Below are 24,908 nucleotides of genomic sequence, written 5' to 3' on the forward strand. Positions count from 1 at the left end.
GGCCTGCAGACATATACACAGATAGAATATTGTATACATAATAAATATTTTTTTAAAAAAGTATGTGCTAATGGATTTTCACTCCATGCTAAAAGCCAGGTATGTGTCAGAGATACCTCTGCTTGACAGAGGGGTCATTGTGTGGAGCCTGGACTGTGTTGGAGACCTCAATATTTCAGAGACACCAGAGCCATGGGATACCAGCTGAGGAGAGCTGTTAACAAGGAATGATAGCAGTTCAAGAGAAAGAAGTGTGTTGCGGTCAACAAAGCTGAAAGAAGTTGGAGATTTGAAGTGCGTTTTGACATAAGATGGAGATGTAATGTCTGGCATCTGCACAGCTGGTTTTGACATAAGATGGAGATGTAATGTCTGGCATCTGCACAGCTGGTTTTCTGTCTTGCTTTGGTCCAGTATTTCCTTGCTATACTTTTATCATCCTGCTGCATGCAGATCCAGATGTAGAACATCTCTCACCATTTTTCCTGCCATGCTGATTGTGGACTAAACCTCCTCTGAACCTGTAAGCCAGCCCCAATTAAATGCTTTCCTTTATAAAAATTACATGGTTACAGCAACAGAAACCCTAAGACAGGTATGCACTGACCTCCACTGGTATGAGCAGAATTCCTTATTTGAGCCCAGCCAAAATTCGTAATTCTGGAACCTTGAAGTAACCAACAGGTAACTGAAGTATATAGTTCTTACTGAATCTACTGCATACATCATTAAGCAACACACTGTACATTACAGTTAATCCCCCAAATGACTTCCCCCCCTTTTTTTTTTTTAAATTCTTTTATTCTTTTTTAACAAACGGCCCCAGGGACAGGGGACCAGGGGAAGAGAAGAAGGGAAGTGAGGCTCCAGACCCACAACCCCTCCCCATCCACCCCTTCCCCCTTATATATTTATAATCTATATACAAGCCCCGGGGGTTGGGGTCAAGGGGAATTCCCTCAGCGGGGTGGGGGCAATCCAGGCTCCTTGTCTCCCCGGGACCCAGGCTCCTCTGCTCTTCGGGGAGGCCCTTCTCGAGAAGGTGGCCCTGTCCGTTCCCAAGGCTTCGGCATCCAGCGCAGGGCATCTGGTGGGGAGGCCTGAGGATAGGCACATGCGGAAGAGTTAAGTCACCAATCCTTCAGCAGCTCAGAAGGGAACCTGAGCTAAGGCTGGGGTCACAAGGTTTCTCCTTCACCTGCTGGTAGAGGTCAATGCGCTGAGTTCGGAATACTCCACTGTAGGTGGAAGGTGGGGCCTTGAGACGGGAATTGAGACCAGAGAAGGGCCTAAGGGAAGAAATTTGGTCAAGGCAAGCCCAAGACCTGTCCTGGTTTCAAAGAAAACTCCTAAGGATGCAGAGTTATATATTCCTATTTACCTTCCAGTTGGGGGAGTCCGAGATGACCCAGGACCACCAAGGTTGCTGCTGAGTTTGCGATAATCCTGGAAAGGCTTTAGTTCTACTGGGTGCAGCTGAAGATAAAAGATGATTCACCCTATGAACCTCCAGTCTGATCTATTCACCCTTTTTCTTCCTTTTTTGGGGGGACAGACCCTCAATCTCTCCACCTTGCCATCTTTCAAAATCCACTTAACGTGGACTACTGAGTCCTTCCACCCAACAGCTGCCTCACTTCTCAGCCACTATTCCCAACACCTCACCTCTGCTCGCCCCAAGCTAGGGGGGAAGGGCCTGGCAGATGAAGGCAACACCCGAGTAGCAGGAGCAGGTGGGGGCCGCACGGTCAGGCTGGGGGGCTGCAGAGCAGGGCCCACAGGTAACAGAGAAAGAGGGGGTGGAGCAGGAGGTGGCGCTGGTGGCAGGGAGCCGAAGTTCACCACTGGCAGCTGTGAATCCACCACAGGCAGAAGCATCTGCAACAAGAAACCCCAGGGAGCCCATTAGAGCAGGAAGGCACCGTGGGAAAATTCAAACTAAGACAGGCACAGGAGTGGAGGTGACAGATACCTGCTGAGCAGGGGCCCCTGAGGGAAGGAAGCCACTCTGACCACCTGGCTGCAGAGGAGTGGAATAGAAATCTGATGGGGATGGGAGGTCCTGGCGTACCTGTTGGGAGACGGGGAGGGAAAGTCACCCCCAGGTTGTAAACTGGACTATATGAGTTGATCCAGATCAGGTCAAGCCCCCCACCAGCACCCTCTCTGCTGCCCTAGCAGTCGCCCACCTCATACCTGAAGCAAGGGTGGGTCAGGCAAGGGGCTGGGGCAGAAAGCTGCAGAGTAGAAGAAGGAAGGTGGAGGGTAGAGAACTCCTCCAGCAGGCAACTTCCCCAGCTCTGTGGTTTGCAGTGCTGAGAAATCCACAAACTGGCCCTTGAGAGCTACCCCAGAGAGCAGTGCCGAGGGAGGGGCTGGACCTGGGGGTAGATACAGGGGCTGTGACCTGAAAAGAAGTTAGGGAGAAGATGTTATTCTCTTAGTGAGTGATACCTTAACCTTAGTTGTTTGGTACCCTCACCCCTGGAATCCATCTCTATTTCCTTCGGAGGTCTGTAGAAATCTAGTTTTACCTGTACTGGTGTAACGAGGGTGTCCCAGGACGGAAGCCTCCATTGTTGGGATGTAACTGAGAGTCGATGACACCCCCAGAGACCTGATGGAGAACAGCAAGGCAGAAGCAGTTCCATTATCTTTGATCAAGAAAAGGTAACCTGGGGCTGGATCACACAGCACAGTGGCAGAGAGGGGGCTTCACTGCCACCTGAGCCCCAGGTCTGTGCTCTAGCAGTGTGGCAGGTAACCCTGGTTGTCAGCAGGACTGAGAAACAAAGCGCACTTCCCACCTGAAAGTGGGCAGCACCGTCCTACAGGCCAAGGGCCTGGATAGAGGAGCCTGGTGGGGTCTCAGTTCCTAGGAAGGCTGATGGCAAAGTTCAAGGCCGTCTTGTACTACAGAGCAGGCTCAAGGCCAGACCCTGGCTCACAACATGACAAGAGGGCAGGAGTGGGGGCTGCAGAGACGGCTCGGCTGCTAGAACAGGCACGACAGCATCTCCAGCTCCAGCTCCAGGGAGATCAGACAGCGGTGGCCTCCATGGGCACCTGCGGTCATGTGCACACCCAGAGCCCACGTAAGGCTGGAGAAGCCTCAGTGGTCATCTATCCACACTGGCTGCTCTTCCAGAAGATCTGGTCTATCCTCAGCACCCACATGGCGGCTTACAACCACCTGTAACTCCAGTTCCAAGGGGATCAATGTCTTTTTCTGGCCTCTGTGAGCACTGTATACACATGGTGCTGACAAATGCACGCAAAACAAAAATCTCTTTTTTTCGAAACAAGGTTTCTCTATGTAGCCCTGGCAGGTCTGGAACTTGCTCTTGTAGATCTACCTGCTTCTGCCCTTCCCAGTGTTGCCTGCATGTCTGTCTGCACGCAGGGAGGGTACCAGATCTCATTATAGATGGTGTGAGCCACTGGGTGGTTGCTGGAATTGAACTCAGGACCTCTGGGAAACAAATAGGCTCTTAATCTCTGAGTCAGTTCTCCAGCAGACAGCTGATCTGTCCCACCATGGTCCTCCCACCACAAAGAACCTTCAAAACCACAGGTCTTAGGTATTGCCAAAGCAATGGAAAATCTAACACATGCCATCAAAAACAAAAACAAAAACAAATTCCTGAGCAAAAGCCTTAACCACCCTACCCACTTCAGGAAAAAGAAAAACATGCAACAAAATGTTTTATAATTAACCAACTTCAGGGCAGGAGACACCGCTCGGCAGGTAATGCACCTGCTGCTGACCCTGGTGACCCTGGTGACCCCGTGGAGGGAGGACCGCACAAAGTTGTCCTCCGACCTCTGCTGGCAGATGCAGCACATGCACAGGCACACACATCTGCTGGGCATGCTGGTAGGACGCATCTTTAATCCCAGCACATGGCAGGCACATGGAAAACATCAACAACTGGGGAAAGAGAGGGGCAAATGATGAAAAACAGTGCTTACTTGGGAATTGGGAGGTCCAGGGCTGCCATAGAAGACCTCAGTGTATAGGCGCTGACCTGAAGGGCTGGGCTCTGGACCACAGTGCCCAGAACCCAGGCTCTTGGCCTGTGGCTCAGTAGAAGGAGAAGCGCTGGGGAGCAGCTCCCAGTCTCTGGATATGGGAATGGCCTGGCCAAAAAAAGCCTTGTCAACAAGGAAGTCTGACATTCTAGATCAGCAGTCCTCAACCTGTGGGTTGTGATCCCTTTGAGGGTTGAATGACCCTTCCACAGGGGTTCCATACCTGATATTTACATTACTATTCTTTTAAGATTTATTTCATATACAGTGTGTTGTCTGGGTGCATTCTTGCATCCCGGAAGAGATCTCATTCTAGACAGCTGTAAGCTGTTATATGGTTGCTGGGAATTAAACTCAGGACCTCTGAAGAACAGCCAGTGCCCTTAACCTGAGTCCCCACATTACAATTCTTAACAATAGCAAAATTAGTTACTAAATATCAACAAGATAATGTCATTCTGTGGAAGCCCGCGCCACATGCGCTGCATTAAAGGGAGGCTACAGCACTAGTGAGACAGAGGACACCACTGGTCTAGACGCTCATCATCACTCCTGTGTCTTCATCAGCGTTACTCACGGCCCACCTACCTCCGTAACTGATGTCGCCAACTCTTTCTCTCCTTTTAAAGTGTCTCCTACCACTAGGCACAAGTCTGAGTCCTGTAACATGGGGGGGAGGGGAAGATACAGGATAGTCCCACAATTCAAACCCCCATCCCACCTATCATCACTCTCCATACCCAACCCAGGATACGCCCAAGTTCAGCCCATTCAGACCTTGTTGGTAGTGCCAAACTCAACTTGAGAGCCAGATCGGTGGGCTGGCCGGAGGGGGCCTGGCTCTGGGCCTCGGTCTGTGCGTTGCGATCGTTCTGTTCCTATGGGACCAGGGGGCAGAGGCTGCTCCCGGGGCAGCTCCTAGATTGGGGAACAACAAAGTACAGTTGGTGGGTGACAGAGAAAAAAACTAAGAAATCCCACTACACACTGACAAAGAAAGGCTGACAGACAGACAGGGCCAAGTAAGTTTACCTTTCTGTCCCCATCATGGGGAGCAGGTGGCCGTCTCCTAGGAGGTTCAGAGGGTTCAGAGACAGATGCACCCTCACCAGGGACAGTATTCAGGGGCGAGGGTCCTCCAGGCCGCTTGGGGGGTCCCTCTGCTGACCCCTTAAGTCCTCCATCAGGGGAACTTCGCTGGCTACAGGGACCTGATGACACTTGAGAATCTCCACTGAGGTCCACCCCACTGTCAGACTGACTCATCTAAGGAATGGAGAGGTCAGGTTAGAGCAGAAAACACCCAATGCCGAACACGTGCATGTACATCAACACACTGAGAAAAGGAGATTCAGGACAGATGAGGAGACATGAACAACACTCAACAAAAATCACTGTCACCTCCTAACCCACTCACCTCTGTGCCTGCCACATCCTCAAAGGGGCTCAGGGGCTCCATCCAGGGCTCCATGGAGCCAGGCTGGTAACTCTTTCGGCTTGTGGCTGGAGAACATCAACCAGGAAGCAGGCCGTGAGAAAACAGTTCTAAGGCCTACCTCACACCCCTGCCCCCAATGCCAGTCTTTACCCACCATTATGTAAACGATTCCAGATGTGGGGAGTCAGGGCCTCTGCGCCTGAATCTCTGGACTCTCCCTGAGGGCCTGGGACCTCAGGCTTAGAGCCTAAGAATCCAGAGCTATGAGAAGCTGGCACGGATTCCTAAGGAGAGAAAACCCAGAAGGGCAAAACACAAATAAACTGGGGCCAAGTGAGGAGCAGCAGCAACAGGAGAGACAGATGCATGGGAGACAAGTGGTGATCGTTAACGAGAATCTGGGGTGAGGGCTTAACAACAGAAGGTGAAAGTGTACAGAAAGCACAACCAAGAACCTTCAAAAGTGGGAGTGCAATGAAACCCAATCTCCAGCCCCATCCCTCACCTCCTGCAGCAGCTCCGGTTTTCGGGGAGGCCGCTCCCGCCGTTTCGGGGGGAAGGGATTAACCCCGGCAGAGTCCCGGGGAGTCCCGCCCACCCCCCTCACCATCGGCCCTGGCTCCTCGAAGTGGGGGTCTGGGGAAAAGGGGAAAACTGTCAGCATCTACCTCATTCTACCACTGACCCTAGCTTGCTCTCCCAACTCCACCTCCCAGTCCTTCCGGCTCTGCTCACCGCTGAACCCAGTAACAGGGCCCCCAGGCCAAACTTATGCTCCCCACTCCAGCACCTGACCTTTGGGGATGGAGTCATTCCCACCTGCTTGCCCCCAGCTTACCAGAACTGATGACGTTGCTGGCCCTCGGGGGGTCATAACGGGTTGGGGGCCGAGGGGAGGAGCCCTGAGAGGCTTGGGGAGGCCCAGGCTTAGGCCTTGGGTGCCCCCCTGGTGCAGTTACATTTCCTTGGCGGCTGCTAAGTTGGGCCAGAGCCTGTTGGATGCCAGCTGGGTTGCTGTGGATAACTTGGTCCAGGCGGAAGACAGCAGAACTGCTGGGGGGCGGTGGAGGAAGAGGAAGCCCCGGGGCTCGCTCTTCGGGAGGCCGGCTGGAGAAAGCAGAGCATCAGCTCCAGGGCTCACTAAAGTCTTATTCTCTCCTACAAGTCAAGCATCTGTTTCCAGCTTCTCCACTGGTACCCTGCTATCTCCCGATAAAACCCTTTCAAAGTTTTGTTTACAGAGGTGCACTGAGAAAACCAAGAGCGGGAAAACAAGTGTGAGTACCGCCAACTCTTCCGCTTACTAACTGCCCCTAGCAAGGTGGAGGAACTATGGCACCTCTTGATGCCTGATATATCCACACGTCCCCAACTCCCTGGCACCCACCCTCACCTGGCACCCCTCACCAGCAACTACAACAGAGATAGCAATCTACCCTTACCCACCTTCGGTTCTTGGGAGAGGGCCAGCTCCTCTTATCCCCTCGTCCTGGGCCAGTCCGTCCCCCAGGGCCTGAACCACCACCACTACTGCCACCACCACTGCCAGTCTTGCCCCCAGGGCCTGGGCGCCGGTTTTGACGATCCATGCCTGGCCGCTGACTTGAGAAGCTCCGCTTGCTCAAATCCTTGGCTCGCTGGCTCAGCTCTCCGCGAGACATGGTTGAAATGCCTGGTCCAGACCCACCTGCACTGCCCCCGGGTGTCCCCACAGCTTTAGAGGTCACAAGTGCTGCTGGGGGAGTCTCCTTGTCACCCCGGCGCTCACTGGCAAAGTCGCTGCTCTCTGATGCAGTCTCCCATTCCTCATTGGCTTGGTCAGAGTTCTGGTTTGACAGATCAGGAGATTTAGCAGCTGTGCGGCGAGGGGGCGGAGGAACAGTGACTGTTGCCAGAGTCTCCTCGGGTCCAGGGGTAGAGCTCGGAAGGGTTAGGGAAGGGGGCTTGACATCAGCTCCTCTGGCTGCATTTTCACGTTCTTGTTTCAGCCTCCGGAAACGAGGGGGTTTGTCCTGCTGCTGAGCCCTGCCATGTCGCCTCCGTCGGGGTCGCTCCCCATCTTCCATGCCTACACCTATGTTGCCGGCTCGAGACATGGGGGACAGGGGTCCTGAAATCAGCTTCTCTTTCAAGGGGTCCTTACTTGGGGGCAAAGGACCTGTTGGAGGCTTCTTTGGAACCATGGACTTGGCTGGAGGGCTCCAGCCTGAGCAAACAGGAGGAGGAGGCCGCCCCCCACCTCGGCCACGACGTGATGGCACCCCTCTTGGAGTGAAGACACGACCACCCCGGGCAGTAGAGAATCGGGCTGGGGCTGGCGATGGGGGAGCTCCTGGTGGTGGTGGGGCAAGGGGGACCTGAGCAAGCACTCCCTCCTTGGGTGGGGGGGCTTCCTTGTCAGAGGGGGCCAGGTCACTCTCATGTGTCTCACTGCCTGTTTCAGAACCACGCTGGCGGCGTCTTTTGGGTATTTCTTCATACTCTGAACCCTCACTTCGCGTCTCACTGGCAGTGCGGCCTCGGGGAGCAGAAGGGTGGTTTGCTCCCCCTGCACCACCGCCACGCCCGTCATCTCCTCGGAATTCCCGGTAACTTCGGAATTCTCGGCTTCGGGCTCCCCGACCTCGGCCTCCATAGGTCCCCCGAAAGCCCCTTCCTCTGGCAAAATACTCGCCTCGGCCACGACCCCGGCACGACGTAGGACCTAGTCTTTCATAGGAATAGTCCCTCCGAAGCCTAGGAGCAGGAGAAAGGTTCCCACCCGGTGGGGTCTCCTTGGGGCCCATCTTCCCCTTAGCTGTCTTGAGTGGATCTGGCTTTGGAACCTTGGGAGTCTCATCCCCCTGTTCTAGAGATTTAGGAGGCAGTTCGTCGACTTTGACAGGTTGTGGCGGTTTCTTTATAGGCCCAGCTCGGCGAGGAGGGACACCTGGCTCCTCTGGAGGGATCCCACGACGACAGCTGCCTGGGCGAGGGCCCCATCGAGTCTCCGTACGATTTTCTCTGCGTGGTGGTGGTGGTCCTTGGCCTCCACCTCCAGCTCCACGGGCAGGCTTTCTGCCTGCTTCTGGTCCTGACACCTGTGGCGATTCCTCCTTGGGGGGTTCTTTCTTGGGGGGTGGAGCTTGTATCTTGGCAGCCTCATCATTGCCCGGGGCCCAGGGTAGTGGACGGGGTCCTGGAGGAGCTGGCTCCTCCAGAGGGAAGCGAGAGATTGGGGGCGCAGGGGCTCCGTTCTCAGGAAAACCGGGATAATTAGCCAGATAAGGTGGGGGCGGAGGTACTGGAGGAGTCTCGCTCCTGAGGAGAAACAGAAGTCTGTCAGGATGAGGATGAGCACACACTAAGTGCATTCTGACCCAGACACTCCTTCCCCTGGACTCCCTGTCTCCTCAGATAACCACGACACACACTCAGGCCGCAGCTCCTTCCCTAGCAACTCACCTTATACTCTTGTCGTCCTCATCTGCTGCCTGGCGCAGAGGTGAGGTGAGAGGGCGAGGGTCAGTAGGTGTGGTGGTAAAGACATCTCCTACCCAGGCCAACTTGGGGTCTACTGGTGGGGTGCCCCGTTCCCGTAATAGAGGGGGTGCATGGCGTTCAAATGGCTCTGAGCTTGAGCCCCCACTGTCTGACCGTTCCCGGGGAACCAGACCTAAAAAAACAAAGAAACTACCCTGTCAGGCCTTCCGCACCAACAAGTATCTTCCCTTTGCACGCGGGCAGCACCTGCACCTCCTGTTCTCTAAGTCTGGGTTTTCTCTTTTCTTGTGAAAACAGTCAAGTACTCAGCTCCCCTATGAAGCAATCAAGCCCCACAAAAACCATGCCCAATGAAGGACCTTGGTTTACCTCTTCCCCAAGCTTATTCTCACAAGACCCTCAGAAGGACTGAGCAGAGACACCATCACAGCAATCTGTCCTACAGAGAAGTGTCTCCTCCTGGAACAGGGAGCTCCCCACCACTCCAATAGACCCTTACCAGAGGGATGTACACCAGGAGGGTAGAAGTCCAGAGGGGGCCGGCCCTGAAGAAGTCGAGGGTCCACATAAGGAGGAATCATCATCCAGCGGGGATCAAAGTTCATTGGAGGCATTGGTGGGGGCCGGCCCAGAGCACCTGGGTACAGGGCTTTGGGGGGTGGGGGTGGTGCCTGTGGGGCAGGTACAGCTCCCAGGGTCACAGGCTGTGGTGGTGACGGGGGCACTGGGGCAGGAGGGGCAGTGCCTTGCTGCTGCTGCTGCTGCTGCTGCCACTGCTGCTGCTGCTGCTTCAGGAGCTGCTCCTGCCAAGAACAAGTCAGAAGAGAGGTTACCAGTTAATAGCCAAAGGCAAGGGCACGACAAACACGGGGTGGATGGACCAGAAACACAGTCAAAAGGTGAACACATCCTGAAGACGGCAGAGAGAAACAAACAACAGCCCAAGAGGGAAGAACTTGACCTCACCTGTTGCTGCCGCTGGAAGCGAGGTGGCAATGACTTCTGGTATTTTGGGTAGCCCAAGCCCTGGCTGGGAGGCTGGCGAGTAGGACCGACCCCATCACCCTTGGGTTCAATCTTTGGGACTGGGGGTGTGGTGGGTGGAGGAACCTCTTCTGGTGGTTCAGGGCCCTCTTTTGAAGGCAGTTGGGGTTCCACTGCATTGAAGAACAGAGTGAGTAGGTTCATTAAAACAGCTAAAAAATATCCCAGAAATTCCAACCCCCAAATACCAACTATATACTTCAACCATATACCAACTATATTAAAGCCCATTCTGTCTAAGACCTGGGAAAACACTCCAACACTCCAAGGCTTCAAATACTTCTGTGAAACAACCAGAAAACACAGAGAGCTTTGCTCCACTTTGGGTGCTACAAAGTCGCTTTAGAGGGCTGGAGAGATGGCTTAGAGGTTAAGAGCACTGGCTGCTCTTCCAAAGGTCCTGAGTTCAATTCCCAGCAACCACATGGTGGCTCACAACCATCTATAATGTGCAGGCAGAACACTGTATACGTAATAAAAAAATAAATCTTTAAAAAAAAAAAAAAAAAACACAAAAAACGCTTTAGATCCTCCTCCCAGATATCCCAAACAGAATCCCTTCTTTCCCTACCACCCACAGCTCTCTTCCCATGACACCATCTTTACTACCCAGTATCCTCACAGGACGAGCACCTAGCAGAGCCTATTCCTTTCTGCATACCTGAGCTGGCTTCGAAGCTGCCACTGCTGGTGCTACTGGCAGTGCCACCACCACTCACCAGAGTGGGAGCTGGAGCCACACCTGGACTGGGGGTGGACTGCACAGGAGGGACTTGTGCTGGCTCTTCAGGTTCTTTCTCTGGGGCTGGGGCTGGTGCTGACGGCAGAGCTGGAGGAGCAGCGAGTTCTTTGGGGGCTGCAGGTGGTGGAGCTGGGGCAGGAAGGGTGGCAGGTGGGGCCGCAGGCTCTGCTTTGAGCCGCTTGTCAGGCGCCCCAAACTTTTCGTCGAGTCGCTTGAGCTTCTCGGCACAGGCTGCCCGGCGCTCCTCCTGCATGCGGCGCTCCTCCTCTTCTCGCCGCCTCCGGGCCCGCTCCACCGCCAGGGAGATCTCCGAGGAAGACTGCTTCCGTCGCTGCCGCCACGCCTCATCCTCATCTTCAGGGGCTGGGGGTTTGCAGGGAGGACCCCCACGGTCCTGCAACAGGTGTCACTCATTCTACCTTCTACTCCCTCTTTCAAAGACCAACAGGAAGCAGCAGGCCATGAAGTTACAGGTCTCTGTGGGTGGAGGCGAACTCCTCATCCTCACTGTTCCTTTAGAGACCTGAACACGCAGGCCTTCCTTCCCAGCATCCCAACTCATACCCCACACCCAGAACCAAACGTTCCCAAGCTTTCCCGAGCGACTGCACAGCCCCCTCGCTTCTTGCTATTACTGCTTATTCACCACTCCTCGGATGCCTCCCACAAGTGACCCTCTCAAGCCCTCACTGTAGATACTCACTGGGTATTCCCCAGGGGGGCCCCAGTTCCCCACAGGTCCCCGGTGAGGTGGAGGTGGGGGAGGTTTTGGGGTAGCAGGAGCGGGCTCCGGTTCTGGGGGCCTTGAGTTCTCTGTCCAGGCCGTCTTGGGAGGGGGTGGCTCACTGCCAGGGGAAGTGCTCTTTTTGACATCTGCTTCAGGTTCCTCAGCAGCAGCTGACTGGGAATCCTTGCTGTTGATAAACCAGTGTGTTTAAACTCAGCCCTCCAGGAGTCTACGTAACAGAAAACAAGCCCCCTGCTCTCCTCTGGCGCCCTGACTCACTTGGACTCAGCCCCCTCCTCCTCAGAGTCTCGCCCGTCTTCCTCGTCGCTGAACTTGAGCTTTTCGGTGTAGTCGACCTCCTCGTGGGCCCCTGAGGTGGAAGGAAGCCGACAGTTGGCGAGCCAAGCAGTTTGGGCTCCAACCTCAGACGCTTTCCCCAAACAAAACCAATCGTCTGCAACTACAACACCACGCCCGCCCAGCCGGCCTTCAGCTGCACCCTCGCGCCCCGCTCCTCTCGGCGCTGGGCAGCATTTGGCGTCTACCGCGCATCCCTTTCACGCCTGCCGCTCTCTCAGACGACCTGCCATTTCTTTTTCAGATTTTACTTTTTAAGATGCAAATATCCAAATTTACCTGCCCAACCATCATCATTTTCCTGGTCCAACTGGTCAAATTCTTTGAGATTATCCTCTTTAAGAATAGAAGGCCGACCCACAGGCTCTACAAGGCGCATTGGCGGCCCTGAGCCCCGGGGGCCCGCCACGCGGGGAAAACGGCTGTGCATGGGGGAAGAGAGAAAGGGGGGGGGGACAATATTAAATACAGTGTGTGGTAGAACTGCATACACACTGAACCTCCTGGGCACAAACACCTCTTCCCAAGCAGCTCATTAACACTGTCCCCAGGAACAAACTCAGAATCTGATTGCTTACCCAGGCCCATCTGGAGTTGGGTATCGGTAAGGCCCCTGGGGTCCGTAGGGCGGAGGGAATGGGAGATATGGGGGATACATCTGCAAAAGGGCCCAACAATCGCTGCTAAGAAGATAGATAGCTGCCAGCCCTTTAAACATATCCTCCTCCCAACCCCATCTCACTGGGGTCCTTTTTTTTTCTCCTTCAAGACAAGGTTTCTCTGTGTAGGCCTGGCTATCCAAGAACCCACTCTGTAGACCAGGCTGGCTTTGAACTCACAGAGCTCTGCCATCCTCTTCCTCCGGAGTGCTGGATTTAAAGGTGTACACCACTCCCTACCACCACCCCCCCAATCTGGGGTTTACTTTCTGCCTTCTAAAGACTACATCCTGACTCCCCACCACCAGACAGTTTCTGTGTAGCCCTGGCTATCCTGTAACTCTCTCTACAAACCAAGCTGGTCTTAAACTTCACAGCAATCTGCCTACCTTTGCCTCTCAAGTGCTAGGATTAAAGGTGTTAACCACCAATACCCTGCCTAAATCTTGACTCTTTATTTAACCCTCTGGCTTTTAGTGAAACCACTCCAAGACTGGATAGCCAAACTCACAAAGGGCGGCATCATTCCGCGGTAGGGAGGGAACTGGGGTGGACCCGAAGGCTGCAGTCCACCCCGGGGATCATGACCATGATGAAGTTTGGAGTCCGGGCCCTCCAGTTCATCAGGGCCACGCCCACCTCCGTCCCTCCAAGTTGTAGAATCTGTATTTTGAAAAGTGCAAAGTGGGGGGGAAGAGATAAGTTATTACCGATTGGGGGCAAGTGGATGCATTAAAATCGATGGGGAGGAACTTTAGTAATACAACGTTTAGCTCCTCCATGGACCAGACACTAGCCTGGCTATGCTAGGCGGCCACTCACTTTGGGGGCGGAGGCTTGGTCCGGGCCCAGACGACTGTTCGGCAGACTCCCTTTCCTTGGCAGCCTTGTCCTGGTCGCCAGCCGCCTGCAGGGTCGGAAATTCCTCTCGAGAGAATCGCGACAGTAGGCTTGATGCCCTTCCACCTGTTGAAATGAGGGCATGCATGAATCAGACAGACTTCCTGAGCATGCACATACAGTGGAAGGCTCTAGGTCCTGGGAGAATGAGATTTAGACAAAGGCCCAGGGGCTGTACTGCCGGAATGCAGAAGGCAGGGCTCCCGTGCGACAGTGCTCAGTGCTCTCACACTTTCTTTTTGGGTTTTCGAGACAGGGTTTCTCTGTAGGTTTGTTGCCTGTCCTGGACTAGCTCTTGCAGACCAGGCTGGCCTCGAACTCACAGAGATCCACCTGCCTCTGCCTCCCGGCAACCTCCAACACTCTTGAACTCACCATCCCCATGTGCTCCATGGGTGACACTGGCTTGTGCCCAGGACTTTACCCCGCTTGGAACCGAAGGCGTGTTCTGGAGAAGCAAAGGTAATAATGGTCACGAGGAGGGAAGAGTAAGTATCACTCTTCCTCCAACCCCTCCAGTTCTCCAGGTACCTCTGGGGCTGTTGGGGGTCGTTTCGGCTGGTTGGAGGCAGGCGTCTGTGAAGCCGGCAGTGGCTGCGATTCCGGCGGCTGAGCGGTTGAGGCATCGGAACTGGGGGAACGGCAGGACGGAAAGGTTATCCAGACTGTGAGGTGCCTCTCCCTTCGCTCTCCCACTGGTGCAAAATTGGAGCTAACCCTACTGTCCACAAATACTAAGACTTCCTGCTCTCTCACCGTCTGTCTGAGCTTAAGGCTACACCTCCTTTGTCATCTAACAGACTAGGTGCAAAATGCGCTTCTCTCTGTCTCTGGTTCTCATTTGTCTGGAACAGACCGCGCTTTAATATTTTCTCAAGTTCGAAGCTAAAAGACTCATCATTCTAGGTCCCCCAGGCCTCTACCTCTTGGGGTCGGACTGATCCTGTTTGCTTGCCCATCCTGTTCCGTCTTTCGGCACTAGTGAGACATTGGGGTCATTGCCTTTGTTCTCGGCTTTCAGGCTTGGAAGGTTGGCTGGGGGTGGCATACGCCGGGCAATGGCAACTTTTCCGAGACTCTGCAGGCCATGTCGAGGGGCAACTGAAGCAAAGGTAGAGAAAGGGTCAACAATGTCTCACAGGGAAGACCTAGCAGTCCCCATTCAGACCCCACTTAGACTACCCTCAGCATTCTCATTCTACTACCTTTCCACTACAGATTTCTCTCAGAAGCCATTCCACTACTCAATAATCTCCAAGCTTTCCCGACAAAGGTGAATACATTATAATCACTGCTTCTCTGTGGGACAGTTGATCCGGAGCCTGCGGGGAGCAAGCAGGTCCCAGATCTCTGCAAATCCACATTTCTTTGCCTCCGACTCTTACGTGTTCATGGACAAGGAACCAAAAACACGCCTTTGTGGGGAGGACGACTGGTGTTTTACCCAGAGCCCAGTACCCCCACCCAACACTGAAGATGAGACCGGGAGCTCTTCAGTGTTCCCCTGGTCTGTTTGATGCTTTTGTTCAAGGAGTCTACATCCAACACATGCTCAGCCTTCAAACACTAACAATATCTTTGCAGGACCCTCACCGGCGGGTTTCTGGATCTCTAAGGACTTGCCCTTATACGTATCAAACAGGTTGAGCGAGGAATACTTCTTTCCATCCTTCCCCTTGGCAGTCGGCCCCGAGCGATCGGACATTGCGCTGGAAGCTCATTGAGTACGTCGGGTCCTGCAGGCACCTCCCCCAAAACGAGCCGGTGCCTGTGGGTCAGACAGTAGGCAGCTCAGATTCTGCCCCTCACAAACAAGTCTAGAAGCTCTCTTCACTCTCTAGCTGGAGTAAACTACTACAGTCTCTTAAGTGACCACAACCCACTCAGCCTCCATAGCTAGTCCTCCTTTCTCCTGACACATCCTGACAAAGAAAACAATAGCATCCTCCTGATATAAAGGCGCTACCCTTTGGGCCCCTTTATACATGGCAGCAGCAGCTGGGCAATGGTGGCACACACCTTTAATCCCAGCACTTGGGAGGTGGATCTCTGTGAGTTCGAGGCCAGCCTGGTCTACAGAGGGAGTTCCAGGTCAGGCTCCAAAGCTACAGAGAAACCTTGTCTCGAAAAACAAAACAGAAATGACAGCTGCCTCTCTTGCTATCCGAAAAGCAATTGTCTTCCACTTCTCCAATAATCAGATACATGATAAAATTGGACAACCAAGTCCAAGCCCCAGAGAAAACCAGAATGAGGCACACAATTCCATTGAGCGTGTAAGAGAACTTAGGATTGCCAACCTATTAGACACCAGCTCCCTAATCATGCCCCAGGGCCCTGTGTCCCAGGTTCCATTCCCAGCAGCCTTAAGTCCCATCTGGGGAGGTTTGAAGGAAGGTATGCTGGGAGGTTAAGGATTTTTATGAGCTTGCTATGCCAGTCTGGGAATTGGTGCCAGAATAAGCCTTACTAAACAACAGGGGCTCCTCACACTGCCAGGCTGAACAAAACCCACTGTAAGCAGAATACTCCATCTATCATTCCTTAACTTGCCCCCATCTTGGGTCTTGGAAACAATGCTGCTCGCAGAAAAAAACACTAGCGGACGCCGGTGTATTCTATGTAAAACCGAGGAAAAACAAAGCATTATGCAGCTAATCTGAAAACATCCTGTAACCATGCGCCCAGAGAGCCCAAACCAGAACCAACTTCATTTTCTATCCTCATGAAATCTCCCACAGGCAGTCAGTTCTTTTTTTTAATAACCCTTACTCCCCAGGCAGGCCAAACGCTCCATCTCGGTCCATTCTAGAGCGACCAGGCAGTCATTTCTGGGTGGGAACGGTGTGGAGGAGAGATGGAAGGTAGGAAGAAAGCAGGCAGGCACAGGATCAAAGCCCAAACCGGGGAAAGAACTTTACCGTAAGCCCGAGACACAGGCACAGAAGGAAACCAATCTGACATCTACGGTGAAAAACGGGGAGCAGAAAAACCGCAGAGCAGACGAATTTAAACGAATAAGAGAGAATCAGCGAGAAAGCAAGGAGGGAAATATATGGGTGCAAGAATGGCTGAGAAGGGGGGCAGCCTCAAGACAGCCGGGAATAAAGGGGGTGAGCGGAGGAGACCCGGCTAGCAGGAAAAATGGAGAGCAGAGACTCGGGGAACGCGGAGAGGCAGAGATGCTGGACGAAAGCAGGGCTCCGGAACCGGGGTGACTCGGCCCGAGACGCAGAAGGACGGGAGCCATGACGCCGGGCCGGGCGGCAGCGCGGAGAGACCCTCCAAGGCGGCCGAGGGGCCCCGGATGGGCCCCGGGTGGGCCGGGGGACCCGGGGCGCCGGGCGGGCACTGCGGCCCGCAGCGGGTCGTGCACCCGGGACGCGGCGGCCGCGCCGCCGTCAGCCCCCGGTCCCTCCACGGCGGCCTGGGAGCGGCCGGCGCAGGCCGAGGGGGAGGGGCGGGCCGGCGGCAGGAGGACAAGATGGCGGCGGCTGATGGCAGCTTCTCCCCCGGCCCGCCGCCGCCGCCGCCGCCGCCGCCCCGCGCCGGAAAGGGCGTCAGCGCCCGGCTCGCCCAGACTCACCTGGCCGGGTGCGCGGGGGTCCGGAACCCGGGCTCAGAGGCTCCCCGGCGCGGATGGCGGCGGGGCGGGGGCGGATGGCGGCGGATGGCGCCGCGCTCGGCTCCTCCCGTCTCCCTCGCTCACTCCGCGGCTGGGCTCCGACTAACGGCCCATCCGGGCAACCGCCGCCCCCGGGAGCACCCCCGCCTCCCGCCTCCCTCCGCGGCTGGTCACGCCCCCTTATTTGCATAGAGGGCGGGCCCCTGTCTCCCCGACCCCTCCGCGCCGCAGGGCCGTCCTCCTACTTTACAAACGAAGGCCGTGTGCGGCAGCTATTTGCATAAAGGGGAGGGACTTACGGACGCTAGGACGCCGGTTGGCTAGGGCGGCGCCTTGGCGTCGGCGGTTGAGACGCGTCGGCCCGGAGGAATGCCGGGCCGTTGGGCGCAGAATTTACACGACGGATGGTGGGAGGAAGAGGCGGCGCATGCGTGCTGTGTCCGCGGACGGGCTGGGAGCCGGGAGGCGCAGGAAAAGGATGCTCGGCGCCCGACGCTTTCGGGCCAGAGGACGGAAAGAACTGCGACGAGCGGAAGGGATCACTTAGTGGAGGGAGGAGTTTACGTAAGCCCTGGAAGAGGCTCAGGGCTGGCGTCCATTCGGGGGAGGGGAGCGCTTCAGGGAGGCGGGCTTTCCATCCTGTCAATCACGTCATGCAAATGAGCGGCTAGGCAAGCCAATGAAAGGGCCCGCAGGACTGTATCGTTGACTTTCTCCGAGCGGTTCTGGGTATTTGCATAATATATGCAAATCACTTGAACAAAGACGAGGAATGACCCACTCGTCCGAATTTTAGCAGTGTACAACCAAGGTGGACGTTTAGTTCTATGCCCTGTAACTTTCTTTTTTTTTGTTGTTTTTTTTTTTGTTTGTTTTTCGAGACAGGGTGCCCTGTAACTTCCATCAAAAAATATTTTATACTTTATTGGCGATTTGTGTTCTTTCAACAATGAGTTTTAGTTTTAAAGGTAGTACTGCTCCCCCTCTTTGTTTCTTAGTACTTGACTGTAAAATCTTTGCCTCTCACCGGGCCTACTCAGTCAACATTTTCTTGTTAATATTTTGATGTGTATGAGCGGTGCACTGGCCTTTATGGGTGCTGTGCAGGCCAGAGGTTGACATCCGGAGGTCTCCCCCATACGCCCATTTTTTGAAACAGTCTTTCAGTGAATCTGGATAGTTGGTTGGGCGAGCAGGGATTCCAGATGGACTGGTTACTGAACTCCAGGGAGCTTCTTGTCTCTGCACCCTTGTGCTGGAGTTAGACCCATGTGATCTGCCCAGCCTGTACCTGAGTACACGAGATCCAAACTTAGGTCGATCCTGGCTGCATAGCAAGTATTTCATACACTGAGCCATTTCCCCAACCCCAGAATTGATTTTTTTTTAGATTTATTTTTATTTTTCGTGTATGGATACATGTATACATATGCACCACATGGGTTCCTGGGTGGATCTCAGAAAACGATGTTGGATCCCCTAGAAATGGAGTTACAGGTGGTTGTGGACCTCCAGATGTAGGTGTTAGGAATGAAGTCCAGGTTCTCTGAAAGAAAAGTGCTGTTAAGTGAGCCATCTCTCCAGCAACCATCAGTAACAGTTTGAAGTACCAGAGACAACATGGAATATTGTGGAGGTGAAGATACTCTGCCTACGCTGGTAAGAGCAGGGTAAGAGTGCTCCGGGAAACCTCAGAAACATGAGGGGGAAGTGGAAACAGGATCCCAGTGCTGCAGAGGCCCGGTCAGCTGGCTCCCCCTGGGACTGCCTGCCTGCTAGCCTAGCCTGGTGGACATCATCTGAGGGATGGCAGACAGCCAGGTTGTCCTCTGGCCTCCATGAGCACCAGCATCTCTCTAGCTCATGTAGGTAAGCAGAGGTGTTCACAGAGGTTTCTGTCCCACCCAGTCCCACAGCCATTCAGTCCCAAAGAAACACACAGTGGCCTACATTAATTATAAACTGGTTGGCTTATTAGCTCAGGCTTTCTTATTAACTAATCCTTACATCTTACAGTAACCTATAATTCTTGTCTGTTAGTCATGTGGATTGGTGTCTTTATCAGTGAGGCGTTCTCATCTTGCTTCTTCTGTGTCCGGATCATGATTACAGACTGAGCTTTTCTCTTCCCAGAATTCCCCTGTTGTGGTACTCTCCCTCCACGCCTATACTTTCTGCCTGGCTACTGGCCAATCAGCATTTTATTAAACCAATACAACTGACAAATCTTTATAGCATTTCCCCCCTTTTTTCTTTTCAAAACAAACACTCTGAGTCTATTCTCCTGTGTTTAGCTTTATTCCTGACCATTATCCATAACAACTTGTAACCAACACTCTAAACAAAGACAAACATCCATACAAGGTCTGCAGGCCTGTGCCCAGCTGATGTAGGTAAGTAAAGGAATCACTTGTCCAGTGCAGACAGTGAAGACAAAAAGTTAGCAGGGCACAGTTAAGAATGAACACATGGGGCTGGAGAGATGGCTCAGAGGTTAAGAGCATTGCCTACTCTTCCAAAGGTCCTGAGTTCAATTCCCAGCAACCACATGGTGGCTCAAAACCATCTGTAGTGGGGTCTGGTGCCCTCTTCTGGCCTGCAGGCATACACACAAACAGAATATTGTATACATAATAAATAAATAAATAAAATATTTAAAAAAAAAAAAAAGAATGAACACATGGCTGGGCGGTGGTGGCGCACGCCTTTAATCCCAGCACTCGGGACGCAGAGGCAGGCGGATCTCTGTGAGTTCGAGACCAGCTTGGTCTACAAGAGCTAGTTCCAGGACAGGCTCTAAAGCTGCAGAGAAACCCTGTTTCAAAAAAAAAAAAAGAATGAACACATGCTTGTATTCTTCAAACACCCTACTTGGGGCACTGGGTGCTAACCACTGTTTGAATTAAGTGCTTGCAATAAGTTCTTTTAAGTTTTTATTGTAAGTACCCCTTCTCACTTCCTGTATACAGCAAAGACGCCGGGACACAGGACAGTTTGCCTCTCCAGTGGCATTTGTTGGGTTCTCCCTGCCTTCCCTGGCTTCCTGGAGAGCGAGGTCTGTCAGTCAGAAGCTTGCCAGACCTCTCTTTGCCCACATCCATTCTTTTGAACACTCCACAGTTGAAGAAACAATAATGCAGTTTGGTCGCTCCGGGCCCTGAAGGTACAGCTCAGCAGGGCCGTTTCAAATGGTTTGCAACCGACCTTTCTGCTCTCACAGGCGTTAGTGAATTCTAGATGATCGTCTGCCATTTCCACGCGGCCTGGTGGAGATGCTGCTGTGCCTGCCGCCAAAGGGACAGTTCCGGGAGTTTTACCACGGGGGCCCTGCTGTGACTGGGGCTAGCCCACCCCTGGGATGTCCGCAAAGACCGTTGGCTCCCTTGAAGTTGCCTGGGTAGCACTCCCATGCTGACTCCCTCGGTGCTAGAACAGGGCCCAATTAGACGCCTCTCTGGTGATCTCCTCTTGCCGCTTTCAGTAGTGTGGGCTGAGCTGGCAGTGTGAACAGCACCGAGGTGGCAGAGGCAAGCTGCCTGACAGCCGAAGAGGAGCAGCGGATCAGTCTGAGGGAGCGTGTAGGCAGGGACAAGTATAAAGGATGGAGAGCGAGAGAGCAGAGGCCAAGGGATAGGAATCTGTAGCCAACCAGAGAGGAGCTGGCAACACACCCCATGAATCCCAGCAGAGGCAGGCAGATCTTTGTGAGTTCCAGGCCAGCCTGGTACATATAAGATGCTGCCTATGGCCGGGCGGTGGTGGCGCACACCTTTAATCCCAGCACTCGGGAGGCAGAGGCAGGTGGATCTTTGTGAGTTCGAGGCCAGCCTGGTCTACAAGAGCTAGTTCCAGGACAGGCTCCAAAGCTACAGAGAAACCCTATCTCAAAAACCAAAAAAAAAAAAAAAAAGAAGAAGAAGAAAAAAAAAGATGCTGCCTAAAAAGAAAGAAAGAAAGAAAAGAAAAGCTGGGGAGATGTCTCAATGTCTCAGAGGTTAAGAACACCTGCCACACTCTTATGGAAGACCAGGCTTCAACTCCCAGCACCCACATGGTGGCTCACAGTAGTCTGTAAGTCCAGTTCCAGGGGGTCCAGTGTCCTCTTCTGGCCTCCAGGCACACATGTGGTGCATAGACCACAAGGAGGCAAAACATTCATATATGGAGGTGGGCGGTGGTGGCGCACACCTTTAATCCCAGCATTGGGGAGGCAGAGGCAGGCAGATCGCTGCGGGTTCAAAGCCAGCCTGGTCTACAGAGTGAGTTCCAGGACAGTCAGGGCTGCACACAGAGAAACTCTGTCTCCAAAAACAAAACATAAATAAGTAAACGAACAAACGAACCAGAGAGGAGAAACTTCTTCAGCCCAGTTACTGTAAGAGTCCCAGAGTTGTCAGGTTTTCAGGATGGGTCCTGGACACTCCCTGCCGACAGCTGTAACACTGCCTGGTCTCAGAACTGGAGGCTCCTAGGCGCCTCTGCCAGGACGCTGCAATTCCAGGTGTCTCTGCCTACACGGGAGCCACAGGAGAGCTTTGCACTAGAGGGCGCTACTTGCTAACAGCAAGGAGTGAGACAAAATCAGCCAAACCCTGTACTAAAAGAGCTTCTGCCAGCTGATGATTATGTAGGTAGAACAAAAGGACTGCTGGTTGGTCCCATAATCCCAGCGCTTCCAGACTGAAGCAGGGAGATCTTTCATGAGTTTGAGCCAGTGTTGTTGGCTAACCCCACATTGCACCGCCAAAGTGTTGTTTTTACTTTTATTCTTTTGGGGGGCCCACCACCCAGCTCCCAGATAAATTGTGCATGGAGGCTTATTCTTACTTATAAATGCCCGGCCTTAGCTTGGTTTATTTCTTGCCAGCTTTTCTTGATTTCAATTATTTTTTTAAAAAAATTATTTATTATGTATACAATATTCTGTCTGTGTGTATGCCTGCAGGCCAGAAGAGGGCACCAGACCCCATTACAGATGGTTATGAGCCACCATGTGGTTGCTGGGAATTAAACTCAGGACCTCTGGAAGAGCAGTCAGTGCTCTTAACCTCTGAGCCATCTCTCCAGCCCTTGATTTCAATTATTCCCGACTACCTTTTGCCTCTGAGCTTTTACCCTTCTCTTAATTTTGCGTATATTACTTTCACTCTTACTCCCTGGCTGGCTGGCCCCAGGGCCCTCCCCTTCTTGATCTCTTGATCCTCCCCCCCTAAGATTCCTTCTCCTATTTATCCTCTCTGCCTGCCAGCCCCGCCTATCCTTGCTCCTGCCTCGCTATTGGCCAGTCAGCTCTATATTAGGACCGGCAGGTGTTTTAGACAGTCACAGCTTCACAGAGTTAAACAAATGCAGCAGAAACAAAAGCAACACATCTTTACGGAGTTAAACAAACTATCCACAGCATAAACAAAAGTAACACACCTTAAAAGAGTATTCCACAACAGGCCAGCATACATTACAAAGTGAAACCTTGGAGGGAGGGAGAGAAGGGGGTTGGGCACTGGAGTGGTGACTATTGAGTGTGACTGATCTTGCAAAGGTCCAGAGCTCAGTTCCCAGCACCCAATCAGGTGACTCAAAAACCTCCTGTAGTTCCAGCTCCAGGGGATTCTGTGCCTTTGGTATCCTAGGCACTCATGTGCACACACACACATACACAATCAAAAATTAGTTTAAAAAAATCTCAGCCTGGGCTGGAGAGATGGCTCAGAGGTTAAGAGCACTGACTGCTCTTCCAGAGGTCCTGAGTTCAATTCCCATACTGGATGGGTAGACTTTGGGGGCAAAGATGCTTCCTTCCTCCCCAGACCCAAGTCAGGTGTCCCCCAATAAAAGCAGAGCTGACTTGAGCTGGGAGGGGAACATTATTTATTTAGTTTGACTCTGGCTCACAACTACTTCTTGCCCCCATCCCCCCATGCTGCTATTATCAGAGTGCCCCTTCAGTGGCACCATGTGGACATCCACCTCCAATTAGGGCAACTCAGAAATGGCTCTCTTGGCTGGGGGACCAGTTGGCTTCTGGTGTTCTTTGCTCTTTTCCTCATACATCAGAATCCTGGAAGAGACACAGGCATCAGGACACATCTCTCAGAGGAGTAAATCTTAGGTGTCCGTAAGAGTTCAGAAGGGGAGAAGAATAATAGCAGGGAAACAGTGCTGAGGACAGTGGGGACCAGAGCTGCGGGTAGGGTGGGGACAGTGGGGACCAGAGCTGCGGGCAGGGTGGGGACAGTGGGGACCAGAGCTGCGAACAGGTGGGGACTGTGGGGACCAGAGCTGCGGGCAGGGTGGGGACAGTGGGGACCAGAGCTGCGGGCAGGGTGGGGACAGTGGGGACCAGAGCTGCGGGCAGGGTGGGGACTGTGGGGACCAGAGCTGCGGGCAGGGTGGGGACTGTGGGGACCAGAGCTGCGGGCAGGGTGGGGACTGTGGGGACCAGAGCTGCGGACAGGTGGGTACTGTGGGGACCAGAGCTGCGGACAGGGTGGGGACTGTGGGGACCAGAGCTGCGGACAGGGTGGGGACAGTGAAGGATCTTGGGAGAGTTCATCTGAGCAGGACAAGGTTAGGGCTGGGGATGGAGAAGACAGGGAATTCAGGGAGGTTGGAACTGGACGCTCACACTCTCAGGATGGCGGATCTCTTGCCCAGCATCATTGTGAGGAAGTCAGAGTAGCTGAACGTCTCCTCAGAGCCACTGGACACCTCTCTAATTAATTTCTTTAGCTCTAGGTGGGTCTTGGGAACCCCGAGTTTCTCCAGCATTCGCTTCAAGGACATAATATCTGAAAGTGGAAACTCAAGGTGGGAAAGGAGGGTCCCCTCTCTCTGCCATCTCATCCCTCCATGCACCCATCCCTGACCCTTGTATTGTTGATTGTGACTGGACCTTTGCCTGTCCACAGGGAACAGGGCTAGCAGAAGAGACCTCTGTTTGCCTAGGTCTGCATACTCCCCCACACCCCCTTTTCCTCACCAATATCTCCATTTCCATTCAGATCAAACTCCATGTACTTCTCTAGGGTAAAAAAAAAAGTAGTTGCTGGTTATGGGGGTTTAAGGAAGAGGCAGTTAACCAATGCTAGGGTAGTGTAGAAGATGTGGGAGGAGGAGGAGGAGGGGCAGGCAGAGGAAGTGGGGATCGCGAGGCCCTGTGAAGGTGGAGGGAGCCTATAGGGGTGTAAGATGGATGAGTGGGGAGAAGGACCACAGTGGATCCCTCTTCCACCGCAAAAAGCGACTGATCTTGCTGGCCTTGCCGAGGTCTTGTGAACCACCATGCCCCCCAACACCCCTGGCCCCAACTTCCCTCTCCACCCACACATCTCCTCACTCTTGAAGGCTTCCAGTTTAGAGGGCAGGTCCTCATCACTGCTGTATTTGGGATTGTCCAGGAATTGCTGTTGGCAAATCAGAGCGGGGTCATCCCTCTCGGCCCGGGAGCCTCCAGGCTCTACCCTCTTCCCTATTTCTCTTACCTTGTTGATCTCATCCAGCCCCTCCTCCTGCTGGGCCTTCAGCCGTCCAAAAGCTTTTCCTCCTGAGGGGCACAGAGGTTAATCAGCCCTCCCTCCCTTTCCTGCCTCCCATGCCCCGAGCGTTACCCAAGTTCTGCCCTCTGAGATCCTTCAGCAGCCTTCCTGGCTCCCCAGCCCAGGCCTGACCCATCCCGGCTCCTGATGCTATGTGGTCCACCCTACCCTGCAAATCCCTGCTTTGGCTCATAGCTCAGCAGGTGCTGGTGGTGTTAGGTGGGAGATGATCAGCCTGCCGGTCTCTCTGTCTCCACCAGTCTCCTCTCTCCTACTTCCCCTTTCTACTCATTCCCTCCTCTGCTAACTCCCAGGCATCACTTCCCCATCATTTCTGCTGACACTAGACCTCGTAAAAAAGGAAAG

The 24,908-nt window shown here is 53.6% G+C and overlaps 3 protein-coding genes and 1 non-coding gene across 6 annotated transcripts in view; 1 reads left to right on the plus strand and 3 right to left on the minus strand.

Moving 5' to 3' along the window:
• LOC119822487 (H-2 class I histocompatibility antigen, L-D alpha chain-like) overlaps positions 1-24,908 on the plus strand; it is a 741,986-nt gene that overhangs the window by 615,608 nt on the left and 101,470 nt on the right. The gene's annotated exons all lie outside the window — the stretch shown is intronic.
• On the minus strand, positions 788-17,133 carry Prrc2a (proline rich coiled-coil 2A). Of its 3 annotated transcripts, none has more exons than XM_038341790.1 (31): positions 16,969-17,132; positions 14,976-15,150; positions 14,306-14,483; positions 13,914-14,013; positions 13,758-13,830; positions 13,305-13,448; positions 12,994-13,145; positions 12,402-12,481; positions 12,103-12,245; positions 11,746-11,836; positions 11,443-11,653; positions 10,659-11,133; positions 9,920-10,110; positions 9,453-9,756; positions 8,915-9,125; positions 6,917-8,770; positions 6,309-6,577; positions 5,976-6,106; positions 5,625-5,754; positions 5,450-5,535; positions 5,065-5,298; positions 4,810-4,950; positions 4,621-4,692; positions 3,973-4,140; positions 2,535-2,617; positions 2,197-2,407; positions 1,973-2,071; positions 1,666-1,878; positions 1,382-1,476; positions 1,199-1,289; positions 788-1,100 (listed from the first exon to the last, which is right to left on the minus strand). In XM_038341790.1, exons 2-31 carry the CDS (start codon positions 15,085-15,087, stop codon positions 960-962), a joined length of 6,483 nt encoding a protein of 2,160 aa, XP_038197718.1. In that variant the 5' UTR covers positions 15,088-15,150; positions 16,969-17,132; the 3' UTR covers positions 788-959. The 3 variants fall into 3 exon arrangements, with proteins under 3 accessions (XP_038197718.1, XP_038197717.1, XP_038197719.1); XM_038341789.2 differs by lacking the exon at positions 16,969-17,132 and adding an exon at positions 16,155-16,608; XM_038341791.1 differs by lacking the exon at positions 3,973-4,140 and having other exon boundaries at positions 16,969-17,133.
• LOC119824115 lies at positions 14,680-14,811 on the minus strand. Its single transcript, XR_005287049.1, has one exon. It is a non-coding gene; the product is annotated as a small nucleolar RNA SNORA38 (small nucleolar RNA).
• Aif1 (allograft inflammatory factor 1) lies at positions 22,853-24,824 on the minus strand. Its single transcript, XM_038341913.1, has 6 exons — positions 24,711-24,824; positions 24,489-24,550; positions 24,344-24,410; positions 23,987-24,028; positions 23,633-23,795; positions 22,853-23,065 (listed from the first exon to the last, which is right to left on the minus strand). Exons 1-6 carry the CDS (start codon positions 24,733-24,735, stop codon positions 22,981-22,983), a joined length of 444 nt encoding a protein of 147 aa, XP_038197841.1. The 5' UTR covers positions 24,736-24,824; the 3' UTR covers positions 22,853-22,980.

This window comes from Arvicola amphibius, chromosome 9 (assembly GCF_903992535.2).
Source record: "Arvicola amphibius chromosome 9, mArvAmp1.2, whole genome shotgun sequence".
NCBI lineage: Eukaryota > Metazoa > Chordata > Mammalia > Rodentia > Cricetidae > Arvicola > Arvicola amphibius.

What these genes read in the sequence shown, in the direction of transcription:
- Prrc2a (XM_038341790.1), bottom strand. Translation starts at nt 15,087, where the DNA reads ATGTCCGATCGCTCGGGGCCGACTGCCAAGGGGAAGGATGGAAAGAAG. An exon ending in GACCCCCAACAGCCCCAGAG is followed by an intron (nt 13,831 to 13,913) that starts GTACCTGGAGAA and finishes TTGCTTCTCCAG; the next exon opens with AACACGCCTTCGGTTCCAAG. An exon ending in GAGGACGACAAGAGTATAAG is followed by an intron (nt 8,771 to 8,914) that starts GTGAGTTGCTAG and finishes GTTTCTCCTCAG; the next exon opens with GAGCGAGACTCCTCCAGTAC.
- Aif1 (XM_038341913.1), bottom strand. Translation starts at nt 24,735, where the DNA reads ATGAGCCAAAGCAGGGATTTGCAGG. An exon ending in CCAAAGCAGGGATTTGCAGG is followed by an intron (nt 24,551 to 24,710) that starts GTAGGGTGGACC and finishes TGTGCCCCTCAG; the next exon opens with GAGGAAAAGCTTTTGGACGG. An exon ending in AGATCCGCCATCCTGAGAGT is followed by an intron (nt 23,066 to 23,632) that starts GTGAGCGTCCAG and finishes TGTCTCTTCCAG; the next exon opens with GATTCTGATGTATGAGGAAA.